At 36.9% G+C, this 16,810-nt stretch overlaps 1 protein-coding gene across 25 annotated transcripts in view; it reads right to left on the reverse strand.

Annotated features, from left to right (window-relative positions):
• The window catches only part of LOC139150367 (nesprin-1-like), a 209,196-nt gene that overhangs the window by 93,669 nt on the left and 98,717 nt on the right, over positions 1 to 16,810 (reverse strand). For all 25 annotated transcript variants that reach the window (XM_070722691.1, XM_070722693.1, XM_070722704.1 and 22 more), the window contains 8 exons: positions 11,911 to 12,075; positions 11,021 to 11,347; positions 9,275 to 9,430; positions 8,944 to 9,111; positions 7,882 to 8,217; positions 7,404 to 7,553; positions 7,109 to 7,285; positions 6,362 to 6,658 (listed from right to left, as the gene is read on the reverse strand). In XM_070722691.1, the coding sequence (XP_070578792.1) occupies positions 6,362 to 6,658; positions 7,109 to 7,285; positions 7,404 to 7,553; positions 7,882 to 8,217; positions 8,944 to 9,111; positions 9,275 to 9,430; positions 11,021 to 11,347; positions 11,911 to 12,075 (1,776 nt within the window). The remainder of the gene's footprint in view (positions 1 to 6,361; positions 6,659 to 7,108; positions 7,286 to 7,403; positions 7,554 to 7,881; positions 8,218 to 8,943; positions 9,112 to 9,274; positions 9,431 to 11,020; positions 11,348 to 11,910; positions 12,076 to 16,810) is intronic.

A 16,810-nucleotide genomic window follows, 5' to 3' on the forward strand; every position in this document is an offset into this window, starting at 1 on the left:
AGCTCCCTGAGAAACTTAGTTGCACCAAAGCACTTGTGTTAACTTTATACTTCAGGTTTTTTATGAATAATAAACATGACAGTATACTCTTCTACTCAGAAGTTCAAATACAAAGCAAATAGTAGGCCATTCTTCTCGGTCATAATTTGTAATTAGTAAATTATTATAAAATATATCTAGAAAAAGGTCAAAAGCCAGTTAACACAGGACTGGACTATAGTGGCCTGTACTGAGTTAAATAAACTGTCACTGTTAACAGCAGCAATGATTTTATGTCTTGGTAACATCTCCTTGTTCTATGAAGAGTAAATGGCAGATGCCAACAACAATGACATATTGTACATTTCAGTGCGATTGAGATATCTACTACTACTGTAGATAGGTTTACGGCCGTGCAACCAGACGTGACTCTTGCAACAGTTATATCATCCACCACAACATTGAAGTTGTTAACTGTTGGTCACATTAGTCAAAGCCATTGATCAGAAATAAATGATCAGTCAATTTTGCTTTGTTACTTTCAGCGAGAGACCGTGACGACAACACTAGAACAATGGCAGATAACAGTTTGTTGTTAACCACCAATTAACACTATTAAGTGTGACAAACGATCCTTTGAAAACCGACACATAAAAGGAACAACCTTTACAGTTATCCTGACCAAATATTGTGCCATAAATTTGTGTTTCTTTTGTGGCAAAACCATCGTAGATACCAAAATTTGACCGGTAGCTAACCGGATGTGGCTTTTAGTTCTGTCTATGACACAACCTTGCCATGGTCTAGGGTTCATATTGCACAATGCCACCATTACAACTGAACACAATTGTTGTTCTATCCAATTGTACGAAGCAGTATACCAATGCAGCGTAGTAATGCTATGTCAGGGTCTTGCAATTCCAAATATTTCAACTCAGTGTGCACCATACAAGACTCCCTTCCCAATTAAATATAGAATTATAGTCGTACTGAACTGAGTTGAGATCCAAAAACTGAGCAAAACACAAAGTGTTATCTTGTTAAAACAAACACTAGTCTTGTGGACTGACTGATACGTGAACATGAATGACATACTTACTTTTTTGCGCTTGAAACGAATCCGTTTGGATTTGTGGTGGTGATGATGTTTATGAGATGAGCCGTCTTTGGAACTCTCGGCCCCCATCACTTAAGACACAACAAAAACATTACAATGCAGCCGACACCCGACACCTCTTTTTTTGGAGGGGCAAACTTCAGTGACGTGAAATTACATGTGCAGGAAGAGATAAAACCTAATCATTTACTATACTGCCTAGACTTGCTTTGAGCAGTGACAATTGTTAAAGGTACAGAGAGAGGCTGTGATTTAAATAACAATTCTGAAGACGATCATTGTTTCTTCTCGTTGCAAAGATCAATAAAATCTCATACATCTTGCACTCAATGGCACAAGTTGGTCTTCTTTTCTCTGCAGTGACCCTCCTGTTCTGAATTCTGCCTCCTTTGCTGATTTACATGACAAAACCTTTTAAAGACACTGTTTTTTCAACATTTGCACAACCTTGCTCCGGCAAATCTCATTCGGCCGATGTTTTTCCAGAGGGAGTGTTTCCTCACTGGGTTCATTGATATGATCTTAAGACAGTCTCGGTCTTTGGTGCTGGGCTGTACACTCTGCCCCAGTAAACATCCACAATGCCTTGCTCAGATCCAGAAACCTCCCTGGAAACCTCTAATGAACCACAGCAGTACAAGTACCGTGAAACACATTTCGATATATACATCTGTATCATTATTTTGTGCCAAATGGGATGCTTTATTTTGTGCCAAATGGGATGCTTGTATTGGAATTTCATGATGTGGAAATTGAGATCTTGGTACCGTGCAAACACCCAAAATGCCAAGGGGTTAACCCTCAGTGTACAAGGTCTGTAAAGAAGAGTAACCAAGGGTGGTCAGAGAATGTCACAAGTATTTAGGATCCTCCGCAATCTCTCTTTGTCAGTCTTTCATTGTGTTGCCGCAATTCACAATCTTTTCAAGAGAACAGTCTGACAATTTCATTTTAATACACCATAAAATTTTTATTCCTCTCTACACGTATAGGCAGGTTAGTACATTTTCTTCATTGGCAAATTGCACCTCTCCATAACACTGACTTTGCAAGGCTGTAAAATAAACAACCAGGCAAAACTGGCCAGCATTGCGACTACTGATTTACAAACATAAATAGAGGGAAGTACGGACATCATGTGCTGTATGAATATGCTTATCTTTGGACAAAAGTTAATTTTCATCACTGACTACCCATCCCATGCAAGCTATATTTCATTTATAACATTTCCCTCTTCAAACAATGGCCTTTCAAACAACGCCAGATCAAACAATATATATAACAAACCGTGTTCTTATAACCCCTTCCTTTTGCTAAAAAAATATGTGTAAAAATGTTTCACTAAGCTTCAATGACTTGGAATTCTACCGGAATGTTCATCACATCTCGTAATCTTCATGAATGTACAGAAAATTCAGATATCTTGGTCTGGTATCAGAGGATCCTTCGTGATCCCCTAGCTTTTTGACCTTTATCTGGTTGGACGTTACTCAAGGGGGCCAGTTTTTTTGGAAACTTTCCAAAAAGGTGACACAGCTGAAATTTGTACCACATAAACAAGTATGCCTTGTATTATTCTTAACAACACTTTTTCTTTTGATGCAGTCACGCACACGGATGAAAAAAATATACCCCTATAGTCATTTTATAATATTACAAAGCCATTAACAAAACTAATATTAGGATAAAAAATTGTGCTGTTCCTAACAAATAACTTGCAACTTTCACCTTTACTTTTCACTGATGGTCATTACACAATAATATTTCTTTCCTGCAAAACACTGACTTCTTCAATAAACCTCGACTTCTGACATAAGACTGTGCTGTGAAGCGTGTCATGCTATTGTATAGTGCAGCCATACACTTTGAAAGGTTTTGCCAATATACAGAACTCAATATACATGGGGATAAGAGGGATTAAGGACAGACACAGGTCTTTACACCTTTGTAGTTCATCACAAGCTATATGCCAAGTGATAAGAAGATGAATGGAATTCATTATTTTTACTGAAAACATGAAAATGGATCAAGCTTGGATAAGGACGGTCTATGAAGCTATACACTACAATGGACATGTTAACACTACGCCAATGGTGTTTTGCAGCTGAAAAAATCCCGCAGGGACAACCAATTCAGTGGATCGCAAATAATACACAAGGTCACAATATCAGGGCATGCATATGACTGGATATATTTTTGACTCCAGTTGTTTGTAGTTATACAACATTAGAGTTACAAAGTGTTTCATCATCTGTGACACTTTATAACTGGAATCACTGGTCATGTACCATACAAGTCAGTATACAGATATAACATGACAGTGGCGTTGTATAATTATTTAAAACTAGTTTTGACTACCCCAAACAGTAACAGCTTTATTGCTCAAAACTAATAACCATTTGCATCCAAAATTTGCTTCCCATTAATGGGGTTCATGAGAAGAGAATGAAGGGCAAAGAGTTTCTTTCAACTTGTTAAGACGATATAAACAATTTATTGTCATCACGAAAATCATGATTTTTGTACAAAATGTACAAGATGGGCATACAAACACACAGGATATGAACACACTTCTGCTAAGCGCAGTGATATCACTCTATGCCACCGAGAACGCTAGTTGGATTTTTGATCAACATGTTTTTGGGGTGGGGGAAAAAGCATCTGAAATCAAATAGAGTCCAAGAATCAAGTGCTGTTTAAACCAACAGAGGGCATGATTTGACTTGGTAGCTCTGACAACACAGGAATTCCCAGTATCAGATGTTTGAGACCCCTTGATAGTGTTTCCCCTACAACAATCACCTCAATGATCCACTGCTATAACCACAGGAGAGTAAGGTCAACAATAATTACCAATATACTTCAAAACGACTTTGATGTTGTCATCAACTCCTAAAAAAAGTCGTATACAGAATCAAATTTATGAGGTCTATGTGACCAAAGCTGTTCCAACATGCTCCAGTTCAGTATGTTTTGTAAATGGAGCATCAGCGATGGCCCTGGTTGTAAATGCAGGGTGCTGCCAGTTTCTTGTGTAAATGTACATGCAATTACTTGATGATGTGACCAATCATTCACACGGTCTGTTTCCTAAATATGGATACACCAAAGATGTAAACATCAGCAGCTGCCTCCAACCACAGTTACTGAAATTACAATGTGGGATTACAACAGCACGGCTTGCACAGAAGAATAACAGGCAAAGATGCAATGCCGACAAAATTTGTTCAATTTGCATATTAATTTGTAGGTACATATATTATCACCTTGGTCAAGGTTCTTTCCTTTAACGTGATCAAAATGTTTAGCTAAGGGCACAGTTCAGATATTTCATGAAAAAAAAGCGGTCATACCTACTATAGAAGTTTCTTTGAATTATCAACAACCTCAGAATAAGGTTTGAAAAGTACAAGTAATTATGTCAAATCAATTAAATGTATGCAGTTCTTCAGTTTCTGGGTGAAATGGTTACATAAAGCTTACTAATTATGTTTGGTTTATCTTTGTTTACACTTGAGAACTGGTTGTAGGGGTTGTTTAATTTATAACCAAGGAATATGACCAGTAAAGGTTCACCTGAACATTTGAGGAATAACTCTAAAGTCAGCAAAACTTCCTAACAAAGCAGGGACAATAGGAATTTGAGAACAGCATTGTTAAAAATATGACTTGATCAGTGCCAAAGCCGCTGACTGTAATTGATGAAAGTCAAGAAGTTACCATATTTTCATTGAGTCTCTTTGAATCTCAACCCTTCCATTCAAAACTTCCTATTATGAAATCAAAGTAACAACACAAAAATTTGATTTCATTCCAATCGTAGTGAGTTAAAAAGGGTCAGAGAAGTCTGAATTTTAGTTTAAACCTGAGGACAATAGCTCATACATTCTGGTGAAAACCTAGCAGGGCAGTACAATTGATCAGAATATTGGGTTACGGGACGTGGGGGTAGTAACTTGTTGGTTCTCTTAGTTGAAGTGTCCAGCATAAAGACATCGGTAAGAAAATCAGGCTTCTCAATTTCTGTACCACTGTATTGACAACTATCACACACTTCTCTCTCTCTCTCTCTCTCTCTGAAAAGCAGGTTTTTTGGAAAAAGTTGCAAAGGGGTTTAGTGTCGGACAGAATAAATGTCCACAGAGTAAGCTATGACTTTCAATAGACATTCCACAGGTGTTATTTTAAACCATATTTTCTTGAAAACAGATCATCTAACAGATGGCCAGGAAGATCAACGTCAGCGATGCATCACCATTGTTGCAGTGGTGGATTTCAAGATTACTACCAGGTGAATATCTCCATCATGCACAATGCAGTAGCCATAAACAACCACACTGACAAACAACTCTATATAGTTTAAAGTGCAAATGTTACTGCAATGAAATCACTAGGGGATTGGGTAAACTTACAAATGGGAATCACAAGTGATACCCACAGATATTGATATTGACTTGCCACTTGGCAAACAATACTGGTCAACACCAACTGTTTGAACTGGTCACTGACTCTCAGGTTGTTTCCTTCATCTTGAGTACTGAGAGACTACCATGTCAACAGAATGTCTTACTTTGAAGACAAACAGATGTACTGAAAATCGCCAAAATGGCGGTTTGTTTTTGCAGGTGATGTTTTGGATTGAGGCAAATAATATGACATGTGAAACTTCAGACCTTTGAACAGTTGTAATCTTTCATGTACATACAGTTTACCAGATACAGTCAAGTTCAAATTGTATGAAAAGAGATTAAACTTGATAAAATCCAACTGTCAATTAATCTTGTTCCCCCCCAGCCCACTCATCAAATCCATCTATCAAGCTATCCTGCCCACCACAGAACAGCTGATTGAACCTGGCTGGCTGCCAAAGCACAAAATCTATCTATTAGTCCATCCCACTTTCTGATAAACGGTCATATTCATTATAAAACATTAGTTTGTCTTTAACTTGAGAACAGGTATACGTGCTCAAATTACGTTAATGATTTTTACAACTCTGTTGTCCAGTTTTAATGTCATCTGTGCAACTAATCTTATCCATTTGATAACCTGAACCATCCTTGGATGATTTGTCAATACTCTAATCTACATGGTATACTACCCTCACACATCCATCCATTGAATGGCACATCCCAGATCTCCATCACTCATAAAACCGCTGGCCATAATCAATCAATCAATCAATCAATCAATCAATCAATCAATCAATCACTTCATCAATAAGCAACTCGGATCAATCAATCCACCTTTCTCACAGTCACTTACTTTTAACTTCTCAAGTTTTTGATCAGTTGGTGTGTCGTCATCCTTTTCCAAGGCATCAAATTCTCTGGACAGTCTCCGCAACGCTTGATCTACATCACTGGCCAATGCGTTGTACTTCTCTGTGTCTGCTAACTCCTCCTTTCTCTTCTCTGCCTGTTTAGAGGCCTTGGAACTCAACTCATCAAGTCTCTTTGCACAGTCTTCAAGGTCAGGGTCTGTGGATGGGGTCAGTGCCTTGTGCATGTCTTCAAGATGTGTGATTGAGGACTGTTTGCCTTTCATTTGGTTGGCAAGGTCCTGAAATGGGCAAATGTTTTGGTGATAAAAAAGAACAAATATTTGGTACTTGTGTGAGCCAACTACTTTTTCATTTATAATGTACTGCAGCTGGCATTACACGACATGATTTGAAAACATCTGTCCGTTAATCTCAAACAAGGCTTTCCCAGATCTTTCATTCATATTTTCTGCAGGTTGAGGTTTGGTAAACATCACTTGTGATACATGTACACATAATGCCATTATCCAAACATGGGTTGTATATTATGGTAGAATAATGATACACTACAATTAACACTCTTTATCTAGAACGAAGACAGGTCTTTTCACAGTGATGACGTGGAAGATGCTACAACAAGGAACTCTCATGTCAGAATATCTGATCTGTTGTAAATGTATGATTTTTATCTTCAAGAGCTGATGTATTTAGACTGTCAAAGATGTACTCTGACAGAATATAAATGTTACCTGTACATCAGCTGCATGTTGTCTGGCAACAGTGGTGGCTACATCGCCAGGTCTCTTCAATTCAGATTCCAGGGCACTCTCAGCATTTTCTAGCCACACTTCAAGGTCAGTCTTGCATTTGTCAAAGTCTTCCCACTTCCTGATTGAGCCATGAAGGGCATCCACCCTTCCATCAACCTAGAGGATGAAAATAAAGCATTTGTCAACAAAATATATAAAGATATTTCATACTGAAAACATATTCAAAACAAAGGATACTTTTGAATACTGGTAATATTTATGTAAATTAACTCACTTTTTCTGTGACATCATCAAGTCTGGTGTTTACTTCATCTGTCAGCTGGGCAATTGCAGAGTCACTCAACTCTTTACCATCAGTGACATCAGCATTGACAGCAGCGCCCTCTAACATCTGTTTGTGAACAGTTGCCTTATCTTGCAGACCCTGGTAATAAAGTGGAACAACATAAACAATTAAGGCTGTACCATCTCTTTGCATGACAACTTAGTGAAAAGGTGAAAATGAAATTTTATATTTTGGCATTAATGGTTTGCCATGGCACTTGATTTTGATGACAGAATACATTTATCATTTGTTTCTCATCAATCATACAAGTTTAGTAATTGCAGTATTTGTAACCCTTCAGTTGAATTTTCCTATCTACAAGCCTGAACCATGCACAGGTTCTCTTATTTCTCTATGCAAATGACACTCCAAAGCTTTCAACCTAATGTAAACATGTCTTTAGAGGAAAAATTTCCACTTTCGTTACCTGGTGTTCATGGAGTTGCTGTTGGGCATTAGTAAGGCTGACAGGTTGGACTTGTTCCCTGTTGCCTAGGAAACCATCAACTTCATCAAGCCACATCCTGCAGTCTTCCAAAGCATCCCTATAGGCCATGTGCTTGTGAAGGGACTCTTCCAGCCTTCGCTGGATCTGTTTGGCAGTGTTGCTGACTGCCTCGTAACTTTCTCTCATGCTTGCGAGCTGAGAATCCACTTGCTTGGCAAGTTTCGGAGAGCCTTGGTTGATTTCAAGGAGATGCTTGGCTTTGGCATTGATAGCTTCCAGTTTGGTATTCAACTCGCCCAGCTCTCGCATCAAGCCCTGGGTCAGTTAAGAGGTCATAGGTCATAGGGTGGAAGATTGGGTGCAAATGTTGGCAATACTAAAGGACTGATAGTTTTAATTGATAATGTGGTCGATCTATGGGAAATGTCATGATGTCTAATGGTGCTGACAGTTACAAATACAACCACACTCATCAAAGCTGCTCAACTAGAACAAATTGCAGGTCCTACTTGAGCAGCTCCAGAGAATATGGTTGTATAATTGGTTGCAAAAAATGTGCTTCTGAATGGAGTTTGATTTCCTTGTTAAAATGTTAGACATGAATGTTGGATGTAAAATTAGATTTACGGTGAGTAACACTACAAACAATGATCAGTTCACTTCAAACAAGAGTGATAACTCAATTTAGAGAAAGTCAGGAAAGTTGAGATATTGGCAAGAAGCTGCATTAGTTTTAAGAAGCAGGTAGGTGTTTGCAGTTAGTTAATTTGCACGGAAAATGTAAGGGTAGAGGGATTTTTTTCAGAGGAGAGCAAAAGCAGCAGGCAGAGTACTGTAAGCTGTCAATGAAGCAGCATGTCCTTCACATCAACTGGTATCCTCCAGTTACTAGGCAACAGACCATGCGATTGAGTAATGGAAGCAAAAAACAAACAAACAAACAAGAAAGAGGGCAAAACACAGCAAACGCACATGCAATTTCTTTGATTATTTTCAAAAAGGAACAGCACACATTTTGATGTATTTTGACAATTTGCAAACCTGATGTCGTTCAAGTTGTTCCTGAGTGGCTTCAAGGCTGTCATCTTGTAGAATGTTTTGAGAAGTCAGTCTGTGAGAGATATCCAAGAGGGCCTTTTCTTCCTCCTGCAAAGCATCATGGTATTGCTGATGTTCTAGAACGCCTTTCTCCAGTTGCTTTAGCAGTTCCTGAAGAGATTTAGAAAAGCATAAAATTTTCAAATTAATGCGATCTGACATTTATGTGTAGAAAATTTGATTTGATTGATTTAGCAACATATCCTCCAGTTTCTCCATCTCTGAATTTATTTGTAGGGTAGAGAATTGTCTGTTTGTTTAGTTCTTTACTCACCTGAGCTCTGATATTGACAGACTGATACCTAGCACCAAGAGTGGTCATGTGACTTCTGATGTCAGTATCACCCACATTGGTGTTAAGTATTTCAGCTGATTTCAACTTGAGTTCATCGACAGTCTCCTGGTGACGTACAACATCATCATACACAGCCTGTATAAAAGACAATCCAGTTTTGATTACTTTTAGTAAGCTTCTGCGGGCAGAAGCAACACCTGGCTAGCACTGAGATAAGCTAAAACCTAATTGTCAACAATATGTCTGACACAACATCTGATGAAAAGGCAGAAATTTGATTCTATGATAATTAATCTTTATTGACTTTGTTGTTCAAAACTGTTACATAAAGAACAACAAATGATAGTTGGTGACAATATCCATAGTGATTGCCCTTTCACTTTCAAGGTAGTCCACTTTTTATAAGAATGTGTAAAATAACAGCAAAGTCACTTGTGAAATATACAAGCGACCTAGCGGCCGATATAGCTCCGCTGTGTTTATGTAGAGAATAACTATTTTTGACACATGTTGATGAAGAAGGTGGAAATCTTTGATAGCTCAATACAGTGGCCAGAAAAAAGTGGCTAAAATAGCTGCAAAAATACACAATAGAAGATTTCATTGTACTTTGAATATATCACATCAGATCATCCCTAAGAACATGTCAATCAAAGCTATCTGATGATTAGTTTTTTGGAGAATAAAATTTCTGACCAAAAATGGCAACAATTGCCCCAAAAAATAAAATTTGCAGATTTCATCATAATTTCGAAAGATCAAATTTATTTCGTCTATAGAAACCTGTATACCAAATTTCAAAGCTGTTGAACAGTACTTTTTGAGAAACACATTTTTTAACCAAAAATGGAAAAAATTGACCCAAAAATTCAAAATTGCAGATTTCAACATAATTTCAATAAATATGATTTAGTTCATCTATAGAAACCTCTATACCAAATTTCAAAGCTATCAGATGAGCAGTTTTGGAAATACACGTTTTTTGACCAAAAAATGGCAAAAATTGCCCCAAAAATACAAAATTACAGATTTCATCAGAAATTCAATATATATTACTTAGTTCATCTATAGAAATCTGTATACCAAATTTCACAATTATTAGACCAGTACTTTTTGAGAAATACATTTTTTTACCAAAAATCGCAAAAATTGCCTCAAAAATGCAAATTTGCATATTTCTGCACAATTTGAACAAATCTGAAATAGATCATCCCTAGGGACATATGTACCAAATATCAAAGCTATCTGACAGGTAGTTTTGAAGAAGAAGATTTTTAAAGATTTTTTTACCAAAAATGACAAAAATTGCCTTAAAACTACAAATATGCAAATTTCACCACAATTTGAACAAATCTGTCTGAAGTCACCCTAAGTAAACTCTATATCAAATTTCAAAGCAATCAGACAAGCGGTTTCAGAAAAGAAGATTTTTTTACCAAAAACACCAAAAAATGCCCCAAAAATACAAATATGCAAATTTCACCACGATTTGAACAAACTTAAGTGAGGTCACCCCAAGTAAGCTGCACATAAAATTTCAAAGCAATTGGACTTGCGGTTTCAGAGGAGAAGGCAATTGTTGACGGACGACGACGGACGACGACGACGACGACGACGACGACGGACGACGACGGACGACGACGGAAAATCAACCTATTTGATAAGCTCCGCGTCGCTGACAGCGGAGCTAAAAATCTGGTTTTGAGACATTACTGTTACACTTACCTTATATTTTTCAAGTTGATTTCTCTTTTCAGTCAGGTCAGGTTTTATCTTGGGATCACGCTCCAAGAACTTCTCTGTGTCAGTCAGCCATTTTAGCATGTCGCTATGTGTATCGTCAAATTCCTTCCACTGCTGTAGACTGTGTTCCAAGCTGTTCCTTGTCTCGTTCAAACTGCTGGCATAATCATCCCAGTTCTGTTGCAATGCATTGAGTTCAGACTCAATGAGTTCCCTACCATCCTCTGATGTCTCTGGCATGATTCGATGACCCAGGTTGACAGTCTCTTTCACTTTAGCTTCTCCTTCCTTGCTGGCAGCATACAATGCCTGGGATCATGGGAAAAAGTCACACAAGATTGAAGGCAGTCCAACAGGTATAAAATATACTGATAATGAATTTTTAAACTATGTCTCATTTCCCTACAAGATTGGCAGCATCCATGAATTTCAGCCTTTATGTTTGCAATGCTATAGTCTTGAACATACATAGAAAACAGATATAAGAGCAACTTCAATGGTCATGATTCATGTACAAATTTCAACAGCACTGCAAATTTAATACTCAAAAATGAGAAATCATAAACAAATGAAAGGAACAAAATTATGGAACAAATTAGCCCTTTCTCACTAATTCTTTTTCTCCTGTAGAGTTTCCACTGGATTTTTGTAAGTTGGAAATTCTGTCGTTTCCTAAATGGTTTGTTCCTTCTGTCATCAGTTTGGTTGAACTTGTTAACCTATCATTCACATTGGGGTGAATATTTGAGACCTAAACCTTGTCTATTTGGAATTGTCTGGGATCAGTATTCAAGTTGCCAGTGAAGAGGTTACTAACTGTCATTGGGTGAACAATTCCTGGGTCCCTATACACTCTGTGTTTTGCACCATACCTGTACTGTGTCTAGTTTTTCCTGTATACTTCCTCTGTCTCCAGAAATCTCTTTGCATTCTTCCAGTCTCTGCTGTGCTTGCTGCATCCACGTACGACATGATTCCAATGCGTCTCTGTACTGTTGGTGGCTAGTCACATTCCTCTCAAGTCGGGATAACACATCCTGATACGATATGGATTGAAAGTTGATGGTTTTATTTTCATAACAAGCACAATTTCAATTTCATGAAAATGACAAATCATGTATACAGTCAATAATTTATCCATGGCAGAGATATGTATGTTTGCTTAACCCTTTCTCTGCCATGGTTTGGTCCAAACCCATTGTTATCAATGGTGATGGTGGACCTGTTTACTGGGAACAGAGGTGAACAGGTTAAAGTTTGGGAACTGTGGAAGCATACGAATATTGAACTTTCTGAAGCACAGTTTCCTTGGCTTTAAATGCAAATCAAAGTGAGACTTGAGTGGACACCGTGGGTCATCAGTATGTATTAGGGAGATGGTGCAGTGGCAAAGAATTTGAAATTTTCAGAAGAGTTACTTTCAGAATGTGCTTAGGAATACAATTCAGAATAACATTCAGACACTCACTATGTGAGATAATATTCTGTATATTCCAGAAGAGTCCTTTCAGAATGTGCTTTAGAATACAATTCAGAATAATATTCAGACACTCACTATGTGAGATAATATTCTGTATATTCTAGAAGTAACAAGTCATTGACAATGACATAGTCCCCACTTGTAATAGGAGTATTAGTCTTGATGGGGCAGGGAAATGAGGTCATTAAGAAGTATCACTGGAGTGTACATGTTCAGATCTATGGACACATAGGTCTATGTCATTGTTCCCATTTTGAAACAAAAGGCATGTCTAAGTTATGGTCCTAAATCGGGAAAAAAGATCAGACCTCTAGCTGTATTGGCCTGCCAAGAAATACATATGTGCATAATAAATGAGGTACAAGATGTGACATCTTAAGGTCTACTATCCTATCAAAATTGAAGCGTAAAGAACTTGTGGTTACTTCAAGGTCAAAGGTCATCAAGGTCACGTGACATTTTGAAAAAAAACCCCATTGTATTGCTAATTAATCCATATATGCCAAAATTCAGACCTCTAGCTCTATTGGCTTGCCCACAATTATATATGGGCATAATTAACGAGGTAAAGCATGTGTTGTCATAAGGTCTCCCATCCTACTAAATATAAAGGACATAGCACTTGTGGTTACTTATTTATTGACATAATCGTGTATTTTAGGTAAAAGGTTATCGAGGTCACATGACATTTTGTCAAAAAATTTCTATCCTATAGTCTGTCCCTATATACTAAAAATAGTGTCAATGACACTGTCCTCCCATTTTGCAGCGATACTAACTACTAGTACACACATGACATTGCATTCTTACAGGTTGACTAAGAAAATTCCATTGCAAATCCAAATTAATCTTATACCCCAGCAATATGAAATGCTCCATCTAATAATGACTTTTACACGTCTGACAGAAAACAACCCTGGGATCAAGACTATCATGTTTTACAGCAATCCAACAAATGCTTTGGGAGAAAATGATTTTTTGACAAAAAATGGGAAAAATTGCCCCAAAAATACAAATATGAAAATTCACCACAATTTGAACAAATCTGACAAAGGTCAACCCTAGGATCATACATACAAGTTTTCAAGGCAATGGGATGAGTGCTTTCAGAAAAGATTTTTTGACGAAAAACGGGAAAATCGCCCAAAAAATACAACTTTCAAAATTTCACCACAATTTGAAGAAATGTAACGTAAGTCACTATAAAGAGCCTGCAAACCAAGTTTCAACCAAATCTGGCCAGTGGTTACAAAGTTTTAGCAATTTGCAGGATTTTTCCTTTTTTCCCCTTCATTTGCATATTTTTGACATGTTTATTTCAACAAATTCACATCTCCACCCTTCGATGCACATGTCCATCAAATACTAAGATGGTAGGTGCTGCGATTTAGGGGTTTTTAATGTTGACAGACATACATCTGCACATAATAACTAACATACATACATACATACATACATACAGACATACCATAGACCCTCCAAAAAACACGGGTCTATGGACAGACAGACAGACAGACAGACAAACAGATAGACATGCATACGTGCATACATTTATTTTTACAGCTTTTAACCTCCAACAGCCGACCAACTTGTCAATATTAGCTTGATCAACTTGATACTTCTGCTTATAATTCTATAGATGAGAGTTAATTACATTCTAATTAAAGTAAACAAGACTTGCTTATTAACATTTACGTCATAAAAAAACAGCATATCTGTCAGGTTATAAAGAATCTTCAGCTGGTTATCTTTATCAGTATTTCATCCTATTAACCAAGCACATTTTAACTTTCAAATTAACATTGCAAGTAAGTTCTGTTGAATAAGTTGAGCCTGTAGGTACTCAGAGAAAGCACACAGAAGGGACAAATGTTTGCAACTTAAGAAGTTCAAGGCCATCAAAAGCATTATAAGGAATCATGTTACACTTTCATTGCACTGTTTACACAGATTGCATAATTGCTATAAATAGCACATGAGGAATCTTAAAGTCCAGCTTTACCATAAAAACCCTATCACTTTGACCACTCTTTTAATTGACCACTCTATTTTTTTCCTCAAAAAGTAATTTTATCCTTACCAAGTCAACCATAAATGGAAATTGGAACTTTCTCTATCTCTATTTATTTGACCAACCTATCATGACAAACTATTATGAGCAATTTCTTTTAGATAACATACAGAGCACAATATATGACGGTTCAGAATATGTCAAAGTTGGGATTCAGGAAAGTTGCCTTTACATGTTTTAATCCTCCAAGATGGTAAGCATTTCACCACGAACTGTCAAAAAAGTTGAACATTTTAATAATTCTACACTAAAATTATTTTGGCTTTGTTGATATCCTCATTAATTCAATTATTTAAAATCATATAATTAATTTTTTCTGGGTGAATTGATAGGGTTTATACAGTACAAGAGCTAAATACAATGTAAGTCAAATTCAGTTAAAACATCAATTACCGTCTAACATTGCATCATTCCTATAAATAGCACCTCAGCCTGGAACAGCACAATCATAATCTGCTCATTCACACAGGCAGTACTTGACTTTGAATGAATGACCTACTACATTTCACCTATGTACCAAATTTGAAAGCATGACAAAAAGTACCACAAAATTTGCAAATTTCAGCTTGAGTTCACAGAGTCATCTTCAGGTCACTCCTAGGAACCTGACACCCAATTAGAAAGTAATGGCATACACAGTTTCAAAGAAGATTTTTTTAACCGAAAATGGCAAAAATTGCCCAAAAATACAAATTTGCAAATTGTGCTATAATTTTGATGAATTCTATTTTGAGATTTCACAAGGTACCAGCACGCCAAATTTTAAAGCAATCCAACCATTGGTTTAAGAGGAAAAGAGTTTTTACTAAAATGGCAAAAAAAGAAAAAAAAAATTCATTAAAAATAGAAAGCATCAAATATTGACATCAAATTTATATGTTTAAATGAGTTGGGCCCAAGGTACCTAAACTCCAAATATGACGATGATCAGATGAGTAGTTCCTGAGTTATTGATTTTTGACCATTTTCGCTTTTATTTCTACCTCATTAGCATATCTATGGGACTAAAAAGTGCTTTTTAACAACGGCACATCTACATCATATATGGCATCACTACACCAAAAATCAACTCAATACGTGCAGCGGTTTTTGAGTTTTTGATTTGGACGGACAGACATCCATACATACATACATACATACATACATACATACATACATACATACATACAGACAGACATCTCACATACAGACTTTTTTCAACCATATAACCTCCCAATAGCCATATATGTATGGCAAATGGGAGGTAAAAATCATACATTTACCTCTATTGGCTTGCTCAAAATTAGATATGCACATAATTAATGAGGTACAATATGTGGCGTCATAAGGTGTCCCATTATACCAAATATTAAGGGTGTAGCACTTGTGGTTCCTGAGTTATGGACAAGGTCATTGAGGTCACGTGACATTTTTTCAAAAAAATTGTATTGCTAAGTTATCCCTACATACCAAAAATCAGACCTCTAGCTCTATTGGCTCGCTCAAAATTAGATATGTGCATAATTAATGAGGAACAATATCTGGCGTCATAAGGTGTCCCATCATACCAAATATGAAGGGTGTACCACTTGTGGTTACTGAGTTATGGACAAATATGTATATTTGAGGTCAAAGGTCACTGAGGTCACATGACATTTTGTCAAAAAAATTGTATGGCTAAGTTATCCCTATATACCAAAAATCAGACCTCTAGCTCTATTGGCTCGCTCAAAATTAGATATGTGCATAATTAATGAGGTACAAAATGTGGTGTCATAAGGTGTCCAATCATACCAAATATGAAGGGTGTAGCACTTGTGGTTACTGAGTTATGGACAAATATGTATATTTGAGGTCAAAGGTCACCGAGGTCACATGACATTTTGTCAAAAAAATTGTATTGCTAAGTTATCCCTATATACCAAAAATCAGACCTCTAGCTCTATTGGCTCACTCAAAATTAGATATGTGCATAATTAATGAGGAACAAGATGTGGCGTCATAAGGTGTCCCATCATACCAAATATAAAGGGTGTAGAGCACTTGTGGTTACTGGGTTTTGGACAAATATGTATATTTGAGGTCAAAGGTCACCGAGGTCACGTGACATTTTGTCAAAATAATTGTATTGCTAAGTTATCCCTATATACCAAAAATCAGACCTCTAGCTCTATTGGCTTGCTCAAAATTAGATATGCACATAATTAATGAGGTACAATATGTGGCGTCATAAGGTGTCCCA

This window comes from Ptychodera flava, chromosome 14, assembly GCF_041260155.1.
Source record: "Ptychodera flava strain L36383 chromosome 14, AS_Pfla_20210202, whole genome shotgun sequence".
NCBI classification, from domain to species: Eukaryota; Metazoa; Hemichordata; class Enteropneusta; family Ptychoderidae; genus Ptychodera; species Ptychodera flava.